Genomic DNA, 22,080 nt, shown 5'->3' with positions numbered 1-22,080 from the left:
AAAGAGATAACTACTTAATAAACATTACTGCTGGTGGATAATATGAACAGTCTTACTATTACTAGGTTATTACAGAACAACATTAAATATATCTGTATTACGTATCTCTCTCTCTACACATATATATATATATATATATATATATATATATATATATATATATGTAATATTGATTCCACAAGGGAGGCTATTACAGCAGCAGAATAAAGAATAAAAATAGTACAGACTACAATAAATAAACATACGCATAGTAAGGGCCTTATACTTAAAAAAAATTATATATACAAAACTGTGATTTAAAAAAAACAGGAAAGTAAAAAATAAAAACTAGGTTTAGTTAAAGAAGAGTAAAAAGTATGACTAATAAATACTATGTACACTATAAAGCTGAGACATAGTTGCAAGAAGTTAATGTTGGTGAATAATAATAAAGGATTAATTTAGTCTAATTAGTCCATAATGGCTCAGCTGTTAGAATAAAAACAAAATCCATGCTGTCATCACATATACGGTTGCGAGAGAACAGCACAGAGCTATGCAGCATTTTAACCATGGCTGAAGGTCTTTGGCCGCCTGCCCACATTCATGTGCGCATGAACACATCATCCGTTAATTAAGTTTATTTGAAGCTTTTAGGAGATTGGTTGGGTCAGACTGTGAAGTCAGGAGGGTAAACACTGCAGGAAATACACAATCTATCTTCTTCCTCCGACTCTACCCTCTCTGTGTTTTTCAGGTTTCCTGGTCAGACAAATTGAAAGAATTTAAATGTGTGTATTTTATGCTTAAATCTGTTCAGTGCTGGTGTGAGTGAGTGGGATTTGGAAGAAAGGTGATGTCATGCATCTGTGCACAAACCACACCTACACAATCCCCTCAGTTATTATGGCTTTACCTGACTTTACATGTCGTTGCTGCTTAGTTTGGGATGCAGCTTTACTTTTACTGACACACCAAATAAGAACTATCGCTGGACTGTATAGAAAGTTTAGCTTAGCTTTTAGTTTTAGTCAGCTCAGCGTGCAAATGTAATCTTTTAATTTAAAGATAAGGCTTTAAATTATAGCTAAGTTTGATAAGTGATTAGGAAACAAATGGATGGATGGATTCTTTTAGCTCACTTTTGTGCTGCATCAAGGCAATGAATCCAACAAAGAACAAAATTTGCCTCTGTGTGTGTGTGTGTGTGTGTGTGTGTGAGAGAGAGAGTTGGGGGGGGGGGGGGGGGTGGGGGGGCAGGATGTATATTATGGTAAACACCTGACTCAGCATAGGAGAATGCTCTCCCTCTAATGGCTAACGCTCTGACCCACTCCACAGCAGGAAGCCCTTGACTCCCTCGCTCTTTCTCTTTCTCTTACTCTCTCTCTCTCTCACACACACACACACACACACACACGCACGCGCACGCACGCACGCACACACACACACACACACACATAACATTTTAGTGCTTCTTTCTTTCCTCATTAGTAATTTCAAAGTTCAGTGATTCTATCCCGTTACAACCTCTTGCGTTCTAAATATGAGATTTCACCGCAGGTAACTATACTATAAATTATTTGGTAGTTGCTTTCTTTTCATTATTTTGCATCCAGCATTTTATAATTTGCTGTGCTGACAACTTTCCCCAAATTCATGCAAAACTCTCATGAAGCACACAAAAAAAACTTTAAGAATAAAAGAAGTTAAGGCTTGGACTTTAGTTTAGCTTGTTCAGCAGATATTAGTCTGCTTCTTCCTGCTTCCCCTAATTAGTTGGAAAGACATGTCTAGACTAATTACTCTGTCTATTTGGCTTGGTATTATGTTGAAACAAGATATACTCGGTGGGAGAAAGCTTTGAGACTGCGTAATGGATCAGAAGTAAATAATCATGGTCTCTGAAACAGCTGAAAATGATAATTAGATTAAACAATGTACACTGAATTGGCAGAAGGTTAATTCAGACCAGGAGCTCCTATTATGTGGTTTTCTTTACATGACTACAAGAACTGATGACGGGCAACAAGTTCAAAATATACAGCAGTTTATGGTGTTGACAGTATGAGATTTGATTAAAAATGTTTGGAGAAAATTCAGCCTCTTTTCAAGAAATTATTTTTCCATCTCATTTATAGTTTTTATGTAATTTAAAAAGTACAAAATATCAAGTGTTGAAGCTTAAAACATGCAGAATTTAAAGTCACTTAAAAGTTGCTTTTCTTCTCCATTTGGGTTTGAACGGTCAGTTTGAACTTCAGCAGCTCATCTTGAGTTACATGTATAAACCAGTTGCTGCCACGTGATTGGTTCATTAGATGTTTTGCAGGTGTGCCCAATGAAGCGGGCCGGTAAGTGTATATACGTTTATGACAAGCATTTACTAAGAGTTTCACATAAAAAATAAAAATAAAAGACATGTACAGTGCAAGCAAGCATGATGACAATAAGGACATTATAATAGAATTAGGTCATAGATCAAGGATAAAAAGCGATAGTGCTGTAAGAATACCATAGTGATTATTTATTTTTTTAAAGATAAGATGATAAGATGCAGCCCTCCGGATGACATCTTTTTCATAGCAGCGTTTATTTTCCATGACACGATAAAGCAAACTAAGAAATAAGTCTTAAAAATTTGGTGCATCATGAAATGATAAGCAAACAAAGCAGACTTCAAACCTTTGAGGAGCTGAAGTCCTACATGAAAATACAACAGCTGGTCTCCTCTGTGTAAGTTGTATTTGTATATTTTTAATTAAATATAGGCTTCAAATCATTAGCATTGTCTTTTTATTTAAATGTCACACGGCATTGTAACTTTTTGTGGAAACACGGTTCTCATTTTAGGCACGTTTGATGCTTTGTTATTCACGGCGGCTTTCTGTGCAAACAATGAAATCCACCAACAAACAGTGAATTTCTCACATGCGGGATGGAGAGCGTCTCGCCTCTTTTCATGCATATATATATATATATATATATATACACACATATATACACAGGAGACTACATACATTGACTTAGAAAGCATAAAGCGTGCATGCATCCCTCACAGCAGGCCTTGTTTCTGACCCGTCTCGCCTCAAGCAGAAAAAGCTAAAAATACCAACGTTAGTGGAGGCTAGAGGAGAAGGGGGAAAAAAGAAAAGAGAACAGGAAAGGAAAAAGAGAAGAAGAGAAGATGTCTGTCTGTCCGTCTGCCAGAGTGATAACCTATGAAACCTAAAATGCAGACAGGCAGCGACGCCTGGCTAAAACTAATTACATTAACCTAATGAAAAAATGGGAGCAGGACTTAGAACAGAGGCTGAAACACACACATGCATATAAAAAGTCGCATCTGTATTATTTGTACTTACTGCAGCCCGTGACAGGTTGAAAGAGCCACAAAGGAGTGAGGGATGTTTCTGACCTTTCCTTGATAGTAGCAGTGCTCTCCGCCCTGTGTGGAAACACACAAATACACACAGATGAAATTCACACACATGATGTAGTGAAATATTCCCCTCTTCACTACCATGTTTAATTTGTGGTGTCCTCGGGATTCCCATATGCTTGTTTGCCATTCGCCTGGGGACCATTTTTGATCCGAGGACACCACAAAGGTTACTCAGGAAATGAGTCCAAAGCAATCCATTACACAGAATTCATTTGCTAATACATGCAAGTGCAAGTAAGATCTGTTGAAGATATGTGAATATACTGTTCGCATGTTTGTTTGACAATTTGCACTTTGAGCTTTGCACGTTCACATCCGACCATCTGCGCGCTAACGCCTCAGCGACTTCACTCCTCTATCCGAACTTCTCTGCAGCAGGAAGTCAGATTTTTACCATCTCCGTCTCTCTGTCTTCACTCTTGATCTACGTGTCTCTCTGCACACTTTTATCGTCTATAGATGTGCATGATGTCTAAGTACCTAAGTGCTCTGCAGGCAGGCCATCTCTTCCTGGTCCATTTCTTGCTACCTAACAGCCATTAAGCAGGAAGCAGTTCTCCCTGAGGAAACGCAGCTTTTATCAGAGGATCAATTTCTGCATGTTCACAGCAATGCACCTCTAGATCCACTTCCACTCTCCAGCTTTCTGAGTAGACCCCATCCTGATGCATAAGCTTCTGTTAGGATGCATGTATGTGCACACTGTTGAACTACACATGCATGTGGAAATCTGTGTGCTTTATTATCCTACAGCAGAGTCCAGTGAGGTGTCGGACGGGATTGAGTTCAGAGTGCATGCAAGACAAATTTTCAAATGCTCTTTTATCTGCCTGACTTTGGACACAGGGACATTAAAGCAGTCCTCAAGCAAATCAGGGTTTCATCTTCCTCTGCCCTCTCCTGTGAGGAGCCAATTAAACCCAACTGTTCCAGCAAAGAGTTTTTCCTTTTTTCTTTGACAGAAATCTATCATTTTTATACAGCATATCGTTGCCTCACATCAAGAAGGTCCTGGGTTCAAAATCCACCTGCTGGTTGGAGCCTTTATGTTCTATCTGTGCCTGCATGGGTTCTCTCCAGGTACTCCTGCACCATCCAACAATATAAAGACATGCATGTTAAGATTAACTGGTGATCGGCCAAAGAACCACAGATAAGGTGAAGCGTGGCAGAGGATGTGACATCAAACTCGCATGTGCCACCACATGACAGGGGCCAAGCAGCAAGCATAAACACATCATAACTCCAGGAGTGGGAATGGTTGTCTGTCTCTGTGTGGTACCCCTGTGATACACTGGCAACCTGTACACGGTGTACCCCACCTTTAGACGGAGTGACCTTTGTGATTCTAAACTTGCCAAGCGGTTAAGAAAATGGGTGGATGGTACACATTTTCATGTTAAGTTGGACCAAATTAAACCAAAAAAATGAAATCCCAATTAACAAAGACGTTACTACAAACAATTTGCATTTCCAAAGATGGAGCTAAAACTCTCTGAACTAAAACCTTGGAAGGAAAACTTTGTTCAGCACAGTATCAAAACTTCCTTTAAACAAGGCACATCCATTTTATCTAAAGTCATTCATTTTAATATATTTATTAGATACATTCAAGAAATAAAGCAAATGCATTTAAATCAAACTGTAGTGCATTCAAAGCATTTAGCCAGTGAATTAGAGTGGTGGGTAAAGACTAGAATCAGGCTTACAACATCACTAAAATGTCTTTTTCATTTGAATGAATCAGGCATTCATGCAGTTTACACTGTGGTAATACAGATGAGTGCGTATGTGAGTGTGAGGAAGTCATCTGCATACACAATCATCTTTGAATTATCAAAGTGAAACTGCACCCATCAGGCTGAGACTGATTTCTTTCTTTGTTCCTGCCTTTTAACCACTTATTTGCAACTTCCAGTTAAATCACATTCAGCTATCGGTTTCCTTTTCGCGATACAAACTCTGCCTCTCGCTATTTTCATAATGCCCTATCCATGAAATCCAGAATAGAAAAATAAGATTCAAGCAAGTTAGCAGCAGGCTGCCATCACTGTAATAAGAGAGGCGATTTTTTTTTTTTACATTAGCAGAGAGTCAGAGCATATGAAAGGTTTGCTAGATAAACCTAAATAGAGCCACAAGAGAAAGAGGTTGAGTAAAGAGACAGAGAGCGAGTGTGAAACGAAGAGACAGAGAGGGCTATTTATAAGTGGCGCTGTGCTCCACTATCCCAGCGTCTCTCCTCTTTCCGTCGCCCTGAACCTTCTGCTCCACTTCTCATCAAAGGAAGAAACACCCAACATCAGCACTGTGGGTACCTCCTCAGCTTGTGTTGCTAAATTTGTGAGATCTGCGATCTCTTAAGACACACATGAGGATAATTAATCATCTTATCTGGACAACACAATGCACAACAAAAAGGTCGAGGTTAGACACTCGGTAAACAAGTAGGACGCTCTGCCCTCTGAATGTCAGTGAAACTTTGATCACCGCGATCACATAATGCAAGGAAATAAGGACATTAGACACACTTTGCTGTACTTTACTCCTCATTAGGGGATCGAGTTCATTTCTGTGCATGCAGTATTTCCTCAAAACAAACAAAACCAAAGTTTTCAGCTGTAGTGCAGAACCCAAACTTTCCAATCATTACAAATATGCAGGGATACAGTGTGCACTCAATAAAAGGATCCTTAATCAAACTGGTATGTTTTCTACTAATCGCAGTTTTGGATTAAATGCAAACAAGCCTATATGTGAGGATCAAGTCAAAAATTAGACTTTAAAGTTGTTGCTTCAAAGCTTTTCTTATAGACAAAGTATTTTTAAAAAAAGCTTTTATTGGGGCTTTTCTATTTTTTTCTTTCATTTTTTTTGTTCATAGAAATCACCATTTAGATTAATTAAAAGGTAATGAAAGTATTTTAATAAGGAAAAATTTATTTTTTCATCAAAATTTTCCCCATATACTTTTTTAAACAAAACTAGTAGTTTACTTTAGAAAGTGCAAATTAATTCTATTTGCACACAATATTTAAGTTTGGTTTTTTTTACCATGGTCAGTATTATTATCCAACTTAAAAATGTATCTTTTTATTGAGCCATAGAACAAACCACTGCTGTGCAATGATATGCTTTAACTTTGTAGCGCTCAAAGCTTGTAAAACCAAGTACGTTGTCTTCAATTTACGCACAGTATAAAAACATCACGTGAGAAAGCATCAAGGCAAAAAACAAAAGAAATCAGCTTACAGTTGAGAAAAAACATTGCTGATGCTCACAAAGCAGGAGATGAATGTGCAAAGATATCACAGCGTTTCCAAAGATGTGACCATGGCATAATCTCATCAGTCCTTTGGTTGGATGAGCTAAAATTGACCTCCTCTGCTTTCAGGAAGAGAAACTGATTCATAGTGTCTTATGGCTGCTTGATGGTACCCGACTTAACCACGATGACAGTGTTGTGATAAACTAAAGATAATGTCTGTTAATGTTGAGATTATGAGTGCAATAATGGATGCTACATAGAGCTTTGCAGACCCACATCTCTTAATGTGGACTATAGGCACACCGATCGACCATCCATCGACCGGAATTGGCTGATTTCCACCGACAGATGTGTGTTGTGATGTTTGGGCCACATCTGGCTGTTACCATCATCGTGTCACAGGTGCCATGTTTAACATCCCATATAAAACTCAATAGCATCTGCTCTCTGCGATGTGTTTTGTGCAGAACGAGGATAAGGAGCCTGTCATTCATTCCTTGCACTGAAGGTAAATCGTGGACAGAAAGCCTGAATGCTTCCAGTTTCAGGAGTTTGTATTACTTCTATTACGTATGAGCTACATGAGCACTGGAGGATTCTGACCTAGATCTATCAGAGCAGCAGCTGCGTTACATCGGCTGACATTTTGCCCTCCACAGTGAGCAGAGTAACAACCGGGTCTTGTCTCATATTAACCTCCATGAACAGAAGCATTAATAATCAAAAATAGGCTCTGGTTCTTTGCTACTAAAAGGGAAACGATGACATTAGAAGAGTGCAGATGGGCTGCAGTTGTGGATATTCAGCTCCAAGATTAATTAATTTACAGACTGCCTTATAATGAGCCATAATTACAGGTGACCATAATGTACGATGTGTGATGTAATCGTTTGGATCATTCGCTGTAAAGCATCTAATATCTCACTAATCTGCTGCTTAGCTGAGTAATTCCTGACCATTATAATCCCCGCTACTTATATGATGTCCCTCCATGCCTCAGCGGGTGTCCTGTAACTGAAGTCCAGATTTTAGAGGATTATCACAGGAATCTTAATCTTGCGTTAGTCGACGCTTGCAGAAGATTCATCGAGCTATCAAAGAGACCAGGCAGCTGAATGAAGAGTGGTTTATCTCTGTGTGGAAAACTTAACTGATTGATTAACCAATAAAAAACTCAAGGAGGGAGAATAACACACAGGGTCGACAGTGGAACCATCAGCTCCGCTGCTGCACACATAACAGCATGAGAGCTACTGTCAGACATCTCTACCTCCCTGCTGCGCTACTCACCCGGTGTTAGCATGTGAGCAGTGTCTGCAAATGTTGTTTTGATAATGACATCTGACCTTTACTCGGTGTGGGTAACGCTTCTCGCTTTCTCATGTCTGCCTACATTGTGATTGAATCTTGATGTGTTAATTGGGTAGTTTCAGTGGTGCTGATGTTTTTGTATCAGTCCCTGGAAGTGCTGTTTTGTCTCTTTGTGACAGAAAGTGTAAATTTGCTCCATGTCGGTCTACAATGAAAAGCAGAGTTCACATGTAAGTACTAAGTACACATGTACGATTGGGACTGACAGGGAGCGATCAGGGGCTCTGACACTGGTCCAGACGTGCAGGAGAAGATAATCACTGATAATCAAGTGTGCGTGGGTGGAATCCTGGAAGATTTCAATGTTCCAAACTAGGAATGGGAATCAAGAGCTGATTCTTGTAGCAAATTGGTTTCCATTAGTTCAGTTCCTTGGAATTGTTAGTCCACTTGTTTATTGACCCCGCTTAGCGGTTCTTGCACTTGCACTGTAATCAGCTGATTTCAGTTTGTGTCCGGAGGAGGAAAAATAGCGGCGCAGTCTACAGCGTAGACATGGTGTGTGGGACTGTAGCCTACACGTTTATATAGGTAAATGGTAATTCTGAGACAATGCCTTTCAGGTCATTTCACGGAGAAAAGCAAAAGTAATGTAAGAAGTATTGTAATAAAATTACTTTCTCCTGGGATTAATTAAGTAAAGTACTGCATTGCTTTAAAGAAAAGTGTTCGGTGTGATATCTGTAATAATTACTTTTTCTGAGTGACGACCCCAACACTGATCACAACAAAGGGAAATACCTCCAACACAAACAAACGTTTGACCCACAGCATGAGATTACTTTGCATGAATGTGATGTCTTTGATGTTCTGATTAGCGATGTCAGTCGCTAATGAGAAATCAATGAGAATGGATACGGAACTGAATCAATAAGTGATATCAATAATGGAATCGGAAGTGCCAAATTCTTAACAATTCCTATTCCTTGGCCAAAGGGATCTTATTTGTACTCTTTTGTTTTGGATTTTTGTAAAAACATATTTAAAAATAATATTTAGATATTTAGAAAATACTTGATCAACAACATGATTATTGGATTATTCTGGAGGTTTTCTGAAGACCTGATGAGGTTTTGTTCTGTTCTTTTACTCTTTAAGCACTTTCACTCCTTGAGACTCTGTACATTCACCAGCTAGTTGCTAACTTTGCTAACGCTGGAAAGGTCATTTAAAGTAGTTTCATCCAACTTTTCACACTGAAAACATCTGCCTGCTGTCATCACAGGACAGGATGGCAGCACAGTTGCTCTTTATCCAAAAAAACATATGCAGAATTTAATCACAGGGGTAATTTGGGGTTTTAATGTCAAGTGCGAGGGAGCACGAGGGGAGATGATTTGCAGAATCTTACACTGGTGATGACAGTCTTCCCGTTTTCTGATGAATGCCTCTCCACGTAGCCCGAAGACAGGAGATCACTGGAAACAGAAGAATAAAAGAGAAAAATTAAAGTTAGAAAATGTACGATTTTCCTTCAAGTGTCACTCAGTTATTCGAGTATTCTCGTGTTTTACAGCTGCATTCTGTCTTGGCGGCACAGAGCTTCAGAGCACCAGCCCAGCTAATTACGACCAGCATACAGGGACACGGCTATTTCCAGCACACAAACTCGCACAAACATAATTATTCAAACGCCGCACTCTTGCAACTGTCTTGTGTGTGCATGTGCCTTTACCAGAGGAGCAAAGGACAAATGAAGGTCATTAAGCAGCAAAGGAAACAAAGCAGGCAGAATGGAAAGGAGGCAGCAAGTAAAGTGAGAGTATAAGGAAGAGAAAGACTGACATAAATAAGAGGAACTCAGTGTGTGTGCTTTCTCAGCAGAGCTGGACCAAAGAATCCCAGTGGAGATACACACTGCAGGCCTGGACTGAGACAGAGATATATGAGCTCAGGTGAACGCACACACACAGACACACACACACACACACACACACACACACACACACACACACACACACACACAATGCAGCATATGAATGGGGGTTTGTACCTTCCTCCATCTATCTCCAAATATACTCCAGCTAAAAGTTTTAGGCTTTTATTTCACACACGTGACCTAAACATGGACGCAGAGGCAAATGTTTACTCATATATAAAGCCATGAAGGTGTGGGAGCTTTTAATGCACTTAGTGATCAGCGCCAGAGCTAGCAGTAACCTATGATACACACATGCACATATATAAATATATAATATATTAATATATATATATATATACATATGTATATATATATACATATATATATATATATATATATATATATATGTATATATATATATATATATATATATATACATATATATATACATATATATATATGTGTATATATATATATATATATATATATATATATATAGTGAGAGACGGAGAGAGAGCAACAGTACTCAGAGGATAGACTCAGCATGATAGTCTCTCTTAAATCTCTTAAACTGAGCTTGTATTGTAGACTTTCAAGTGTAGCAGTTAAATTAAGCAGGCAGGATTAATCAATAACCAACATAAAATGTGCAGCTGAAACAGAATGCAGTATTTGAGCAGGCCGCTCACCGCACTGATCCAGAGAGCTATCAATCTACTCCAACTTCCTGTCAACAACCAGACATCAATAAGGAGACAAGTAGGTGGAAAACAGACTTGTTCGGGTTGGCGGGCGTAGAGGAAGACTGAACATATGTCAGAAAGTTTGAGCACAAACATGTTTGACACAACAAAAGTACAAACTGCACACTGGAACCTCCCTGTTTGGCTAGTTGGGGGGTTTTGCCATTTAATACATGAAATCATTATTTAAAATCTGCATTTTCAGCAAAAAAAAAAAAAAAAAACATCAGAAAGAGGGCAAATACTGTTTTGTCTTTGAAGTTTATGTTTATCTTTATGTGGAAAATTGTTGTATCGAAGCATCTACATGAATGTCCTACATATTTATTCGTTTCTGAGAAGATAAATCACATTCATAATTTTGAACACCTGCTCAGTCCTAGAAACCTTTTCTTGTTGTTTCAGTTGTAACTGAACAATTTTATTGTGATTAATCTTTTGTAATGTTTTTGTCTTGCTCATATAAAGTGACGTCTGCAGGCTAGATTTGGACTGTATCACTAAAATTACCCAACAAACTTCCAGTTGTAAGTTGGTGCTGCTTTTTCTCAGCACTTGGTCGGGGCTCATTATCACCACCACATTTCACTTTACGCTGCCAATAAACAACAGCAGTAATCAGCCTCATTACCATCTTGAGCTGCTCCAATCTGTTTATATAAAATGAAAAGTGGGGGGTAGACAAAATAAACACTTACAGAAAAGAGCACTGAAGGAACTTAATTACAAGATACAAGATGCACGAGCTCACACTGGATATATAGTGTGCAGAAAAACATGAAGAAAGAGTAAGGCACTGCATCTTCAGGTGAAATAGCATGGTTATTAATAATCATTAGATGATAGATCTTCCAAGTACTGGGTTGGAGCCACTTTTGGTGCTCTATTCAATTGAGATTAATAGATCAAATGTGGGAGACATTTGAATGCAGTTTTGAGCTTTGTGAGTTATTCTGCTGCAAGCAGAGATAAGAATATACACTGTGGTCATTAAGGGATGGACATGGTCAGCAACAACACTCAGACCAGCTGTGGTATTTGAATGATGCTCAGTTGGTGCTAAACAGCCCAAAGCCTGACAGGGAAACCTTCCCCACATCATTACACCACCACTACAGCCCAAATTGGTGATACAAGGCAGGATGGATCCACGCTTTCATGTTGTTTACACCATATTCTGACCCAGTCAAATTAAAGTCACAAGCAGAACTTGTGACTCATCAGACCAGGCAAAGTTTTTCCAATCTTTATCGTCTAATTTTGGTGAACCCGTGTGAACTGTAGCCTCAGTTTCCTGTTCCCCGGGAACCCAGTGAGACCTTCTGCTTCTCTTTTCTCGTGTCAACATTTGACATGCTGTGCATTCAGAGATGATGTTCTGCATACGTTGGTTGTAACTGTCTCTTTTGTAGGTCATCCTCTCCCTGAAAGTCACTTACATCACCATTCTTCAGCTTTCCTCCCTCAACCAGGAGTTATTATCTACGTCTCTATTTTCATTAAACAAATATAAGTCAGCATGTTAATGAGGGATTTTCTGAGGAGCTGACAGACGCAGGTTGTCATAATTGGAGGAAAATCAGGCATAGCTCAGAGCTTCCACAGAGTTTAAGTGGTTGTTATTCTGTCCCCCAATTTACAAGTAAAATTTTAATAATGCTGCTTAAAGACCCGCATCTAATTTATTCATATCCATTTTTTCATGGACCACTTAGTTTCTGGACTTTTACAAAAACAGCAGGATCTTTGACGAAATACTAAATTTACTCTTTCAAGCAGAAAAATAAATTTTATATATATATATATATATATATATATATATATATATATATATATATATATATATATATATGCTTACTAAAGGATTTCAGTTTTGAAGTCAGGTGCATTTTTCATATTTTAACTGAGCTTTCAGCGAGCAAGCAAAAGTTTTCTGATGCTGATACTCACACATATATACTGTTTTATTGAGAAAAAAGTCCTGACATAGCTGCGCGCACACCCACAGGGGAATGATGCTGCTTTCTATGATGACTAATGGGCAGTTTGCTATGGCTATAAAACATGTGTGGGTATACAGGAGGGAGAAATAAAATGGAAAGAAGAGGAGAATAATGGCACGGAAGGAAGGGAAAGAGACGGAACACAAGGTGTGAATAGAGCGCTCGGGATCCTAACAGATATCCCATGCACAGCCATCACGTCTGTAAAGGAAAGAAAAATAGAGCATGCATGGAGCAAACATCACCTCAGACTAAACCTCCACAGTGCAAATTAAACACACCGTGACTCTGGAGACACGGTGAACATTTGACATAAAAAAAAAAACAGCACCGTGAACATATTCATGCACTCCCGTGATGAAGACATTTGGCGTGTTCAAGAGTGTTCGGGTCACAGGAGTGCACTGTTAGCCTTTGTTCTGCTGGGATGTGTGTTTAAGATTCAGAGCTTGTGATCTTTGTGCGGGCCCATGCTGAGCCCTGACGGGGGGGAAAGCGAGCGAGGCATCAAGGCACCAACACAGGCTCCTAATGGATGATGCCGATAACAGATTTCAGCTTTAATTGTTGTGGGATTTAAATAATTTATTGAGCAGACAAAGACGCAAACTCAGCCTCACCCCCATCCCCCACACCGACACACTCTTATGTAGAGAGATCCCCCACCCGCCCACACCCCGCCCCTGCTTAAGATGAGCGCACGCATGTATAAATGTGTAACTGAGAGCTACGTCTTTATGTGCCATCAAACAGATAATGTGACAGAAATAAACTGTTTACATGCGGTCTAGCCCTCTGCTGCAAATCCGCAACGTAAATGATGATCAGGGAAATGTGGTTTGTAAAAATGAGGCTGAGGATGTCGTTGCCAGGAACACAAACAGATCCATTTAAGACCTTTAATCTATTACTTTTAGTTTGTTAAGTAGTCTAAATCATGCACCTATTCACACAAAATCAGCCAAATCATGCACCTTGTATTGTGTACCCTGCCCCCTCCTTCTTGTTGCCAGAACATCAGATCCAGTGGGGTGGTTTGCAGTGCCTGAATGTTGGCATCAGATTTTCTGGGTTGTGTTTGTCAGGCGTGCACCAGCGCATCCCGCAGATGCTTGAACAAATGCGGGATCTGGGATTTTACAGGCTGAGTCACTGCTTTTTCCTCTTTGTCATTTTCCTTTTGCTGTTCCTGATATTTTGGGGGGATGTAAATGGAAAATCCACCCCTCTCTCCCTCTGGAGGAGAGTGCAGTTGCCATGACGAGGTGTGCTCGATCTGCATCAATGTTCCAGCCTAAGATCAACATGCATCCAGGGAAACGCTGCATTATAACGAGAAGATCAATCACCTGTCACTTTTAATAATGTGGCTCGTTGTTGTATTTGTGCTGTGTCTTGCACGTGAGAGTATCTGTGCAGCCCAGATGTGCACTTGCAACAGGGACAGTACAAACAGGCAACCACAGCTTTCGCTCATTTTCTGTCTCATTCAGCGTCTGCCTCTCAGCTCATTGCTTTTATAAATAGTCTGCTTATCCTCAGCTGTAATTGAAGAGAGTCTTCTTGGCCCTGCTGCCGCAGCAACATCTGTCTAAGAGCTGGCGTACGGCTGTCAATCAGCCCTGGAGGAGATTTTGGAGGCAAAGCCACAGACGCTTCGCTTACAGCCCACGGTGTTTCATAGCCAACCTAGAACAGCCATTTACATAGCAATCACATCTCCCTCTACATTTTAATGTCAGCCAACCCCCCGCTCCATCAAACACTCACACACACTGAACCAGTGGAAACATAAGAGCACTGACGTAGCTTCAGTTGGGAAATTGTTGTTCTAAAAAGCCTTATTCAACTTCATTAAATGGCCCTTTGCAAAGGTAAAAAGTGACTGAAGCAGCGAGAAGCAATGAGTCCATCACATCAAAACTTCAGCCTTCCTTTAAAGCATTTTTGTTGTGAGTTGCTCTGGGCAAAGACATCTGCTGTGGCAACCCCGTCCAATCTCCTGAGGTGAGCCATGCACGCACACATAAACGAAGTTTCCGCGTGGTCTAAAATTCCTCTCACGATCTGTGTCGCCGAGCACTGCGGTGGCGCTGGGATGAAAAAGAGCACTAAAAGGCTTGATTGGCAGGACTAATGTTTGTGCGTGTGAGCGAGTGGATTGGCAGAAGTGTTGGGGTACCAGGCTTTTCACTGCTTTCACACAGGCTTTTCAAAAGGACCTTCTTAATAAACTCAACACCCAAAAACACACAAACACAATAAGATACCGAAAAACAGCAAATTTAACCACATATAGCGACACATAAGCATACAGGCACTGCTGTCATCAAATGGACTCAATGTATGGATTTGACATTTAACCCAGTAATAAAAGGACACATAAGGACACACAAAGGACGGCACATGTGCTGTGTCAGGAGTCTGTAATGAGCATGGGGGAGTGCTGAGGAAGGATAAGTGCACAAGAGAAAGCATGAGGGGGGAGGCAGGGAGATGGAAAGGTGTGTAAGAGAAATAAGGATGTGAAAAGGCAAAAGAAAAAGAAAAAGAAGAAAAAACTGAGGAGGGGTTGTTCTCTTTGGGGAAAGCTGCAGCTGCTTTCACCTGCCCACCACTCCCCACCCCTGCCTCCCACTGAGGCCTCATTACAGGTCTCCAGGCTATAATTCATTCACTCTCCAATCACTTATCAGGCTTGCAGTTCCACCAGCAGACTCCCTGGGACCCCTGCTCTTATTGCAGAGGGAATACTGATGCTCACAAACAAGAGCCGCCCCGGACTGCCAAGACTGAAATTCCTTTTAACCCATGTAAGAAATGAGAGGGGGGGATGTCTTTATCCACATTAGCCTGTGATATTTATTCCAATGCATGTACTAATATATATTTCAAAGTGCATAATTCTGCCCTATTTGAAAACTTTAAAGAAAAAGAAAAGGCAAAGTAAAGTTTTCATGCAAATCTGTAAGTTTCTTTTTAAACCAGTTAAAAAACAGTTACATAACTTCCTTGGTAGAGGTAATAAACAAGGATGGAAAGCTATACAGTATTCCCACTTTCTTGGCATCATTGCGCACTTAGGTCTATAGCACGCAACATACAGGACAACCAGAGCTGACTCCTGAATTATGCAGAGACTGCAGGAACTAAGGAGAACATGCAAAGCTCTATCTGTGACAGCCGTGTCATGTAGAGAGAGGATAATGGAGACAAAGAGACTTTGGAGACCTGTACACTTGGGAGTGAGTAGTAATAACTACTAAGGTATATCCCCCCAAAAATGTGCATCAATTTAATACACCCTGTCATTTTATGTGTTTGCATTTTCTGTCTGTATTTGGTGGTAATGTTGGTCTCCATCTACACATCGGATTTTGTAGGCTGGTAAATTTTGTTAAGCAGTTCATCTCCTGACAGTAAACCGCACTTCAGCGTGAAAGAATAAAATGGGTAAGCTATCTGAGACAATAGTCTTTGGTGAGGCATTAGTATCTTTTCCTGCTGGGAGAACAACAGTCTACCTCCTGTTTCTGTCTTCAACAAGAGCCGGCTCCAGGATCTCTCTTTGTCTTCACTAATCCTCCACACTGAGTGAGATGGCACAGCATAGGAGAGGGGGAATGAAAGGGTGGGAGAGGCAGGCTGGGGGATAAATAATGTGAATATGGAGAGAAACGATGATAAACCAAGAGGATGCTTGGGTATCTGCAACACAAGCCCTGTCCTTTAAATGGCAGCTTAGCGTAGACACGATAGCGTCAGCTGGTCAATCAGTCCAGACTGATAAATTCCAACAATTACCGGACGCCTTACTGTGATATGCTGTGATATTACAGCCATTCATCTTCCCAAAAGCATGAACCCTAATGATGAATGGAGCTGACATTTACTCTTTTTATACTAAACTGAAAATAACTGCATAAGTCAAACTGACTCAGAACCAAGTAAACCTTCAATACAAGGACTGCAGATGTTTCCAGCTACCACTCACGCTGACTTTGTATGAGAAAAACATCCAAATGTCCGCCCTAAATAGAAGAATTTATTACAGCAACCAAAACCACTGCTTTAAAGCACAACAGAGAAAACAAGTATTGCTTTCCAAAGACTCGATCTTCCTCACTCTTCTCACAAATTCACACAGAAGCTCTGCAGGACTTCCAAACTGCCTCACCTTCCTCGGCCGCAGCACGCATTACTATTATGTACATCCACGATGCTATTTGTTCTCCTACATTAATCCCGCTCACCTCCAAGCACAGATGCTCGCCGCCTCATAGCCAGAACAGACTGTAAATACACAGTCCTGGATGTGCCAATGAGCCTCTTAGCAAACACAATCTGTAATATACTACCTGTGAGCACTATATTAGCTCATACACACATACACACAAACATAATCCCCAATGTGATAGCTAAAGCTATGAGCTTAAGTGCTTGCATGTATGAGAGAGAGAGAGAGAGAGAGAGAGAGAGACGTTTGACAAGGATCACAGTGAGAAGCTCTGCCTGAGGCAAGAGGAGAGGAGGTTTTTTTTATGAAACTCCTTTCAAGTACCTATCTCTATCATGCGTGCTCTCCGTATCTCTCCCCATCTCCTGCACTTACTCAACCCACCCACAAACTCAAGGGTGCATGAAGGACACCCTCATACCTCCCTCTGTCCTTTTACCTCTTTCCAAACTCATCCATGTCTCCCTTTGCTTCTTTCTTTGTCGCTCTCTCTCTCTCTCACACACACACACACACCCCTCTCAGTGTTTTTCTCATTAACTTTGCCGTAAATCTGATCACGCCTCTCTGTAATAAATTACAGAGCCCGGGAATAGAAAAGGGGAAACCAGGATGGAGGTGGAAAAGGAGAAAAGCTGGTTGTAGCAACATCGGGATGGAGAGATCTGATTTGTGGCTGGATGATAGACTATTCTGGAACGGGACATGAGAGATCATTAAATTATACAAATGTGAAGATGTAAGGATGAGCAATAATTGCATACATGCAGGCACATGCACAGTACAGAGACACAGAGCAGTAATTCCCAAGCTACTCGATGCCTACTCACATTTTATCGATCAAGCGGCAAATGCCACACAATCCACTGAAAATCACGCAAAGTCTCAATGGCACTTTGATGCACTTATTTGTTCTCGGAGTGAACAAGAGATCATTGTCGGGTAAAAAAAAAATACTCTGAGACCCACCAGCTACTCCCACTGAGCTTCTCCAGCATAAGTAGGAAGGAGATATTTTAAAAGTTTAGAGTTCTAGAAGTAAAATCAGACACTGTTAGATAACTGGCATTTTAAAATGCTGCCAAAACTTAGATGGGCAAATCTTCCAGCTGAATCATCAATACAAAGAACAACATTTTAGGAAAATATCTCTCTTTAGTATGGAAAAAAGGTAAAAACTTCATGTTTTGTTCATTTACAGCTACTCTGAGTGTCCGAGGCCCAGGAGTAACTACCATGCCATGTTTTGCCACTCAGTTTAAAAGTTAAATCAATAATAAGTTTGGACAATTCTACCTCAGTTATACCCGGTGGAGTTTTGGACCATTAATAACATTGGAGGAGAGTTTTAATTAGTTTTGTCTCCATGGTGGACATCCTGGACTTCCAGGTCACGAGGAGGGGGGGGACATTTGCACTAGCAATGTTACCAGAACAGATACTTATGATGCCTTCCAGGATCTTTCTATGTCAAAATGATGAAAACAAGACTTTGGGTTTTTCTATTAGTAGGTACCAAGTTAGAATATGCCTACTTTATCTAACAAAGAAAACAACAACAAGAAGAAGGCAAAGAACATGCACCTGCCAACACAGCCCTGCTCCAACCCATCAATAACAAAGGCAGGACTTTCTTACTGATGCTATCATGGTTTTCAGACAAGGGAGGAAATACTTTCAATTCAGTGACACACAAAAAAGACAGCGCCTAAAGAATTTAAGGTGGGTGAATTTAAACTCAAAATCACACAGCATTCAAAACAATATCCTTCTAGGGTTATCCTGAAATATACTTTACCATTTTGTTTGACACAGCTGTGGTGAAATCTTTGCTCAATCAGCTAAGCTAATGTTGTGTTAGCTTAAGCTAGCATAATGTAACTAATGTTATACCTTACAGTAACTCCAGCAGGCTACTCAGCAACCAACGTCGCTTATACAAAATATTTTATGTTTTAACAACAACAACCTGCCATCTCTCTGTTAGTGACTTAAAACAAACTTCTGCACGGGATAATCATTTCGTTTTGTTAGCTTTGGTATCTTATTCTTGGATGGTATTAGACCACCAGTTTAGCTCACTGGGTGGAGCAGGTGGCACATATATCGAGGGAGTTTACTGTGCATCTTCCCTCTGATCTTTCTTCTCTTGGCTAAAAATATATATTAAAAACATTTGCAAAAGAGTTGTAAAGAAATGTATGAGACATAATTTTTTAAAAAGTTAGCTTGTTTGAACTTGGCTGAGCTCCCCTTCAAGAGGATCTTCTCAGATAAATCTAGACCACCTTCAGAGCTGTGGTTATTTTTAGAAGGCTCTGTGGTTGTCTCATTATGAGCACTTACTCTGTCCCTGTGATTTCAACAAGCTCCTAAAACATGCGCAGATCTTAGCTCACCACTCACCCTGCTCATCGGATTTACTTCACTGGGACCTTTTCTTCTTTTCTTAAAAAATCAAACTGAAGGATCACAGTTATTTATGCATTATTATTATTATTATTATTATTATTATTATTATTACTATTTATCTCCTCATATACAAGGTCTTGAATAATCAGGCCCCATTTTATCTGACCTCACAGTACCATATTGAACCAATAGAGCATTTTGTTCCCAGACTGTAGGCTTACTTGTGGTTTCAAAGGTTATTAAAAGTAGAATTGGAGGCAGAGCCTTCAGCTTTCAAGCTCCCAGTTTGGATTCAGGAGATAGACACGCTCTCTAATTATAAGATCAGGGTTGAAACTTTCCTTTTTGATAAAGCATATAGTTTTGGTTGGATCAGGTGATCCTGAATTCTCCCTTAGTTATGCTGGAATAGGCGCAGGCTGCTGGGGGCTTCCCATGACGCACTGAGTGTTTCTTCATCACTCAACTCTTTTCACTCACTGTGACTGTATTTAATCATTAGTTAGAAATCTCTGGCTCTCTTCCAGTGTGCCTTCTGTCCTTGCATCTGTCGCCAAGTCCTTGCTTATAGGGAGTCATCTGATCGTTGGGGTTCTCTCTGTATTACTGCTGGGTGTTTAACTTACAATATAAATCACTTTGCAACCCAATATCACAGCAAAGTCCCAAATCTCTTTCACAGGACAGACCGCGCCAAAGTACAACAGAGATTCAGCACATACTACAAAGGCACAAGTGCTGACACCTGTAACTTATGATCAAACCTCTTACCATCACAACAAAAGGATGCATGATTGGAATTATTTGCAAAAACAGATTTGCAAAAATGTGTGAAAGAAACAGCATTCAACACATTTGTCAAGCCTCGATTAAATTTATTTGCAAAAAAATAAAAGATAGTAAACTGGTTTGTTCAGGTTTATTGGCTAATAATCTCCCTCACATCGGCACAGAAGACACCTGGGGCCAGAGGTTTTACTAAATGGGGCAAACCAGCATGTGGACACAATCCCCAAATAGCGCTCATAGGTGTGTGTACAAACATTGTGCTGTTGTCTAAACACAGGCACAGTGAGTTTATTTCAATATCAAGTGCAAAAACATGAAAAAAACATCCTTTACTTGGCATTAAAATTTCCATAAATAACAGTAAATTGTTGCAAACATTAATAAATCAGTCTGTTTAAGTTCAAATATCAAATTTAGTATTCAATTTAAAATCACCAATAAAAGTGGGTGAAAATAAACCAAAGCATGAGCACGTCATGTACCTTTCTCTCTTTGTATTATTCTTCCTAATTTTCCCCCCTTTATGTATTGATCCTCTCTCATTCTGTCTAAGCACCATTCCTTTCAATCCTTTTTAGTTATCTCTCATTAAGGCCGCACTTTACGTGCCTCTTCTGCACCTGAGACCCAGCGAGACGATACACACAAAGACTCTGCAGCTTTTATGAGTTCATGTCTTATTGCTCTTCACATACACAATCCTGCTGATGTACAGATGCACCAACGTGTAGTCACTCATTCATCAAACCACTGAACCATGGGATGTTTGGTTAGCTTCCTGCCTAACACATTTATCTGGAAGGACTCTGTGGTTATACTGGAGCACTGTTGCCTCCAGCCCCCCCCCTCCCCACCAACACTGCCCTCCCTGGTGCACACTGCCTTCACACAGATGAATAATGCATTTAGCACTGCCTGTAATTGACCTCTCGCATTAGCATAAAGAATTTGTCTGAATGCAGAAAAAGCAGACTTGACACAGTTGTAGAAATAACAAAACTAGCAGAGTGTCTGTCAGTGTCAACAAAGAGCAGGAGAAGCCCTCGGCTCTTGAAGCTGCTGCAGCCGCTTATTTCATAACACAGGCGAGGTTACGAAACACTCCAGTCCCAGCTGGATGTACGAAGCTCTCCTCTCCTGTCTGCACTCACATATTTTCATACGTACATATTCTGCATGCTGCACAAATACTAAATGATTCAGATATGTTCAGTGTCTTCAGTTTTTCTCTATTTTTGTCACACAAACATAAACACACAGTAACCATACACACTAGCACAGCCAGGCTGGTATTGGCTGCTGGTAGTCATACACTATGTTGTGACAGCTCTGCAGATTTGTTGACGATACAGTAATTATAATGTTTGATATCAGAAAAAGATGTTGGGAAGTGTCTACAATTTTAGAACACAATCAGGTAGGAAGATGACTTTATATTTATTTATGCAGTCATAATGTCATCATATACTGCTGGTTTATTCATAATCTTCTTCATTAGGAATACCATCGCTTTATGGGTCACTACAGCAGATCATCCATCTCCACTTCACCGCATCCCCTACATCTATGAGTCACTTCTCTCACCTGCGCACTTTCATCCTAAAACTCCATCCACACTTTTCTCTTCCTTTATCTTCAGCCAACACTACAACAATTTCCACCTGCACCCTCCTGGCCCCCGATCGATCTGGTTGGAAAATCTCATTCTGGTTGATCTCCATGTTTCCTGACGCAAACCTCCCCATTTGATCCCTGGCTGCCAAAATGCTTCCTTGGGCAAGATACTGAAGCCCAGATTGCTCCTGATGCGTTCATGAGTGTAAATGCATCTGAATGTTACGTAGAAAGCACTTAAACGTTAAAAAAGTCCTTGTTTGAATTTGTGTAAATGGCGGAATAAGATACGCTGTCTAAAGCAGCACTCAGATAGAGTAGAAAAGCGCTGTATAAGTAGGTTTATCATTTCAAAATT

General features: G+C 40.2%; 1 protein-coding gene across 3 annotated transcripts in view; it reads right to left on the bottom strand.

Annotated features, from left to right (window-relative positions):
• adam22 (ADAM metallopeptidase domain 22) overlaps positions 1 to 22,080 on the bottom strand; it is a 69,496-nt gene that overhangs the window by 37,835 nt on the left and 9,581 nt on the right. For all 3 annotated transcript variants that reach the window (XM_087848207.1, XM_087848205.1, XM_087848206.1), the window contains exons 4-5: positions 9,415 to 9,481; positions 3,345 to 3,427 (exon numbers count right to left, since the gene is read on the bottom strand). In XM_087848207.1, coding sequence (XP_087704333.1) covers positions 3,345 to 3,427; positions 9,415 to 9,481 — 150 coding nt within the window. The remainder of the gene's footprint in view (positions 1 to 3,344; positions 3,428 to 9,414; positions 9,482 to 22,080) is intronic.

This window comes from Neolamprologus brichardi, chromosome 11 (genome assembly GCF_056152115.1).
Source record: "Neolamprologus brichardi isolate AB-2024 chromosome 11, ASM5615211v1, whole genome shotgun sequence".
Taxonomy (NCBI): Eukaryota; Metazoa; Chordata; class Actinopteri; order Cichliformes; family Cichlidae; genus Neolamprologus; species Neolamprologus brichardi.
This window is presented reverse-complemented; position numbering and strand designations above follow the sequence as displayed.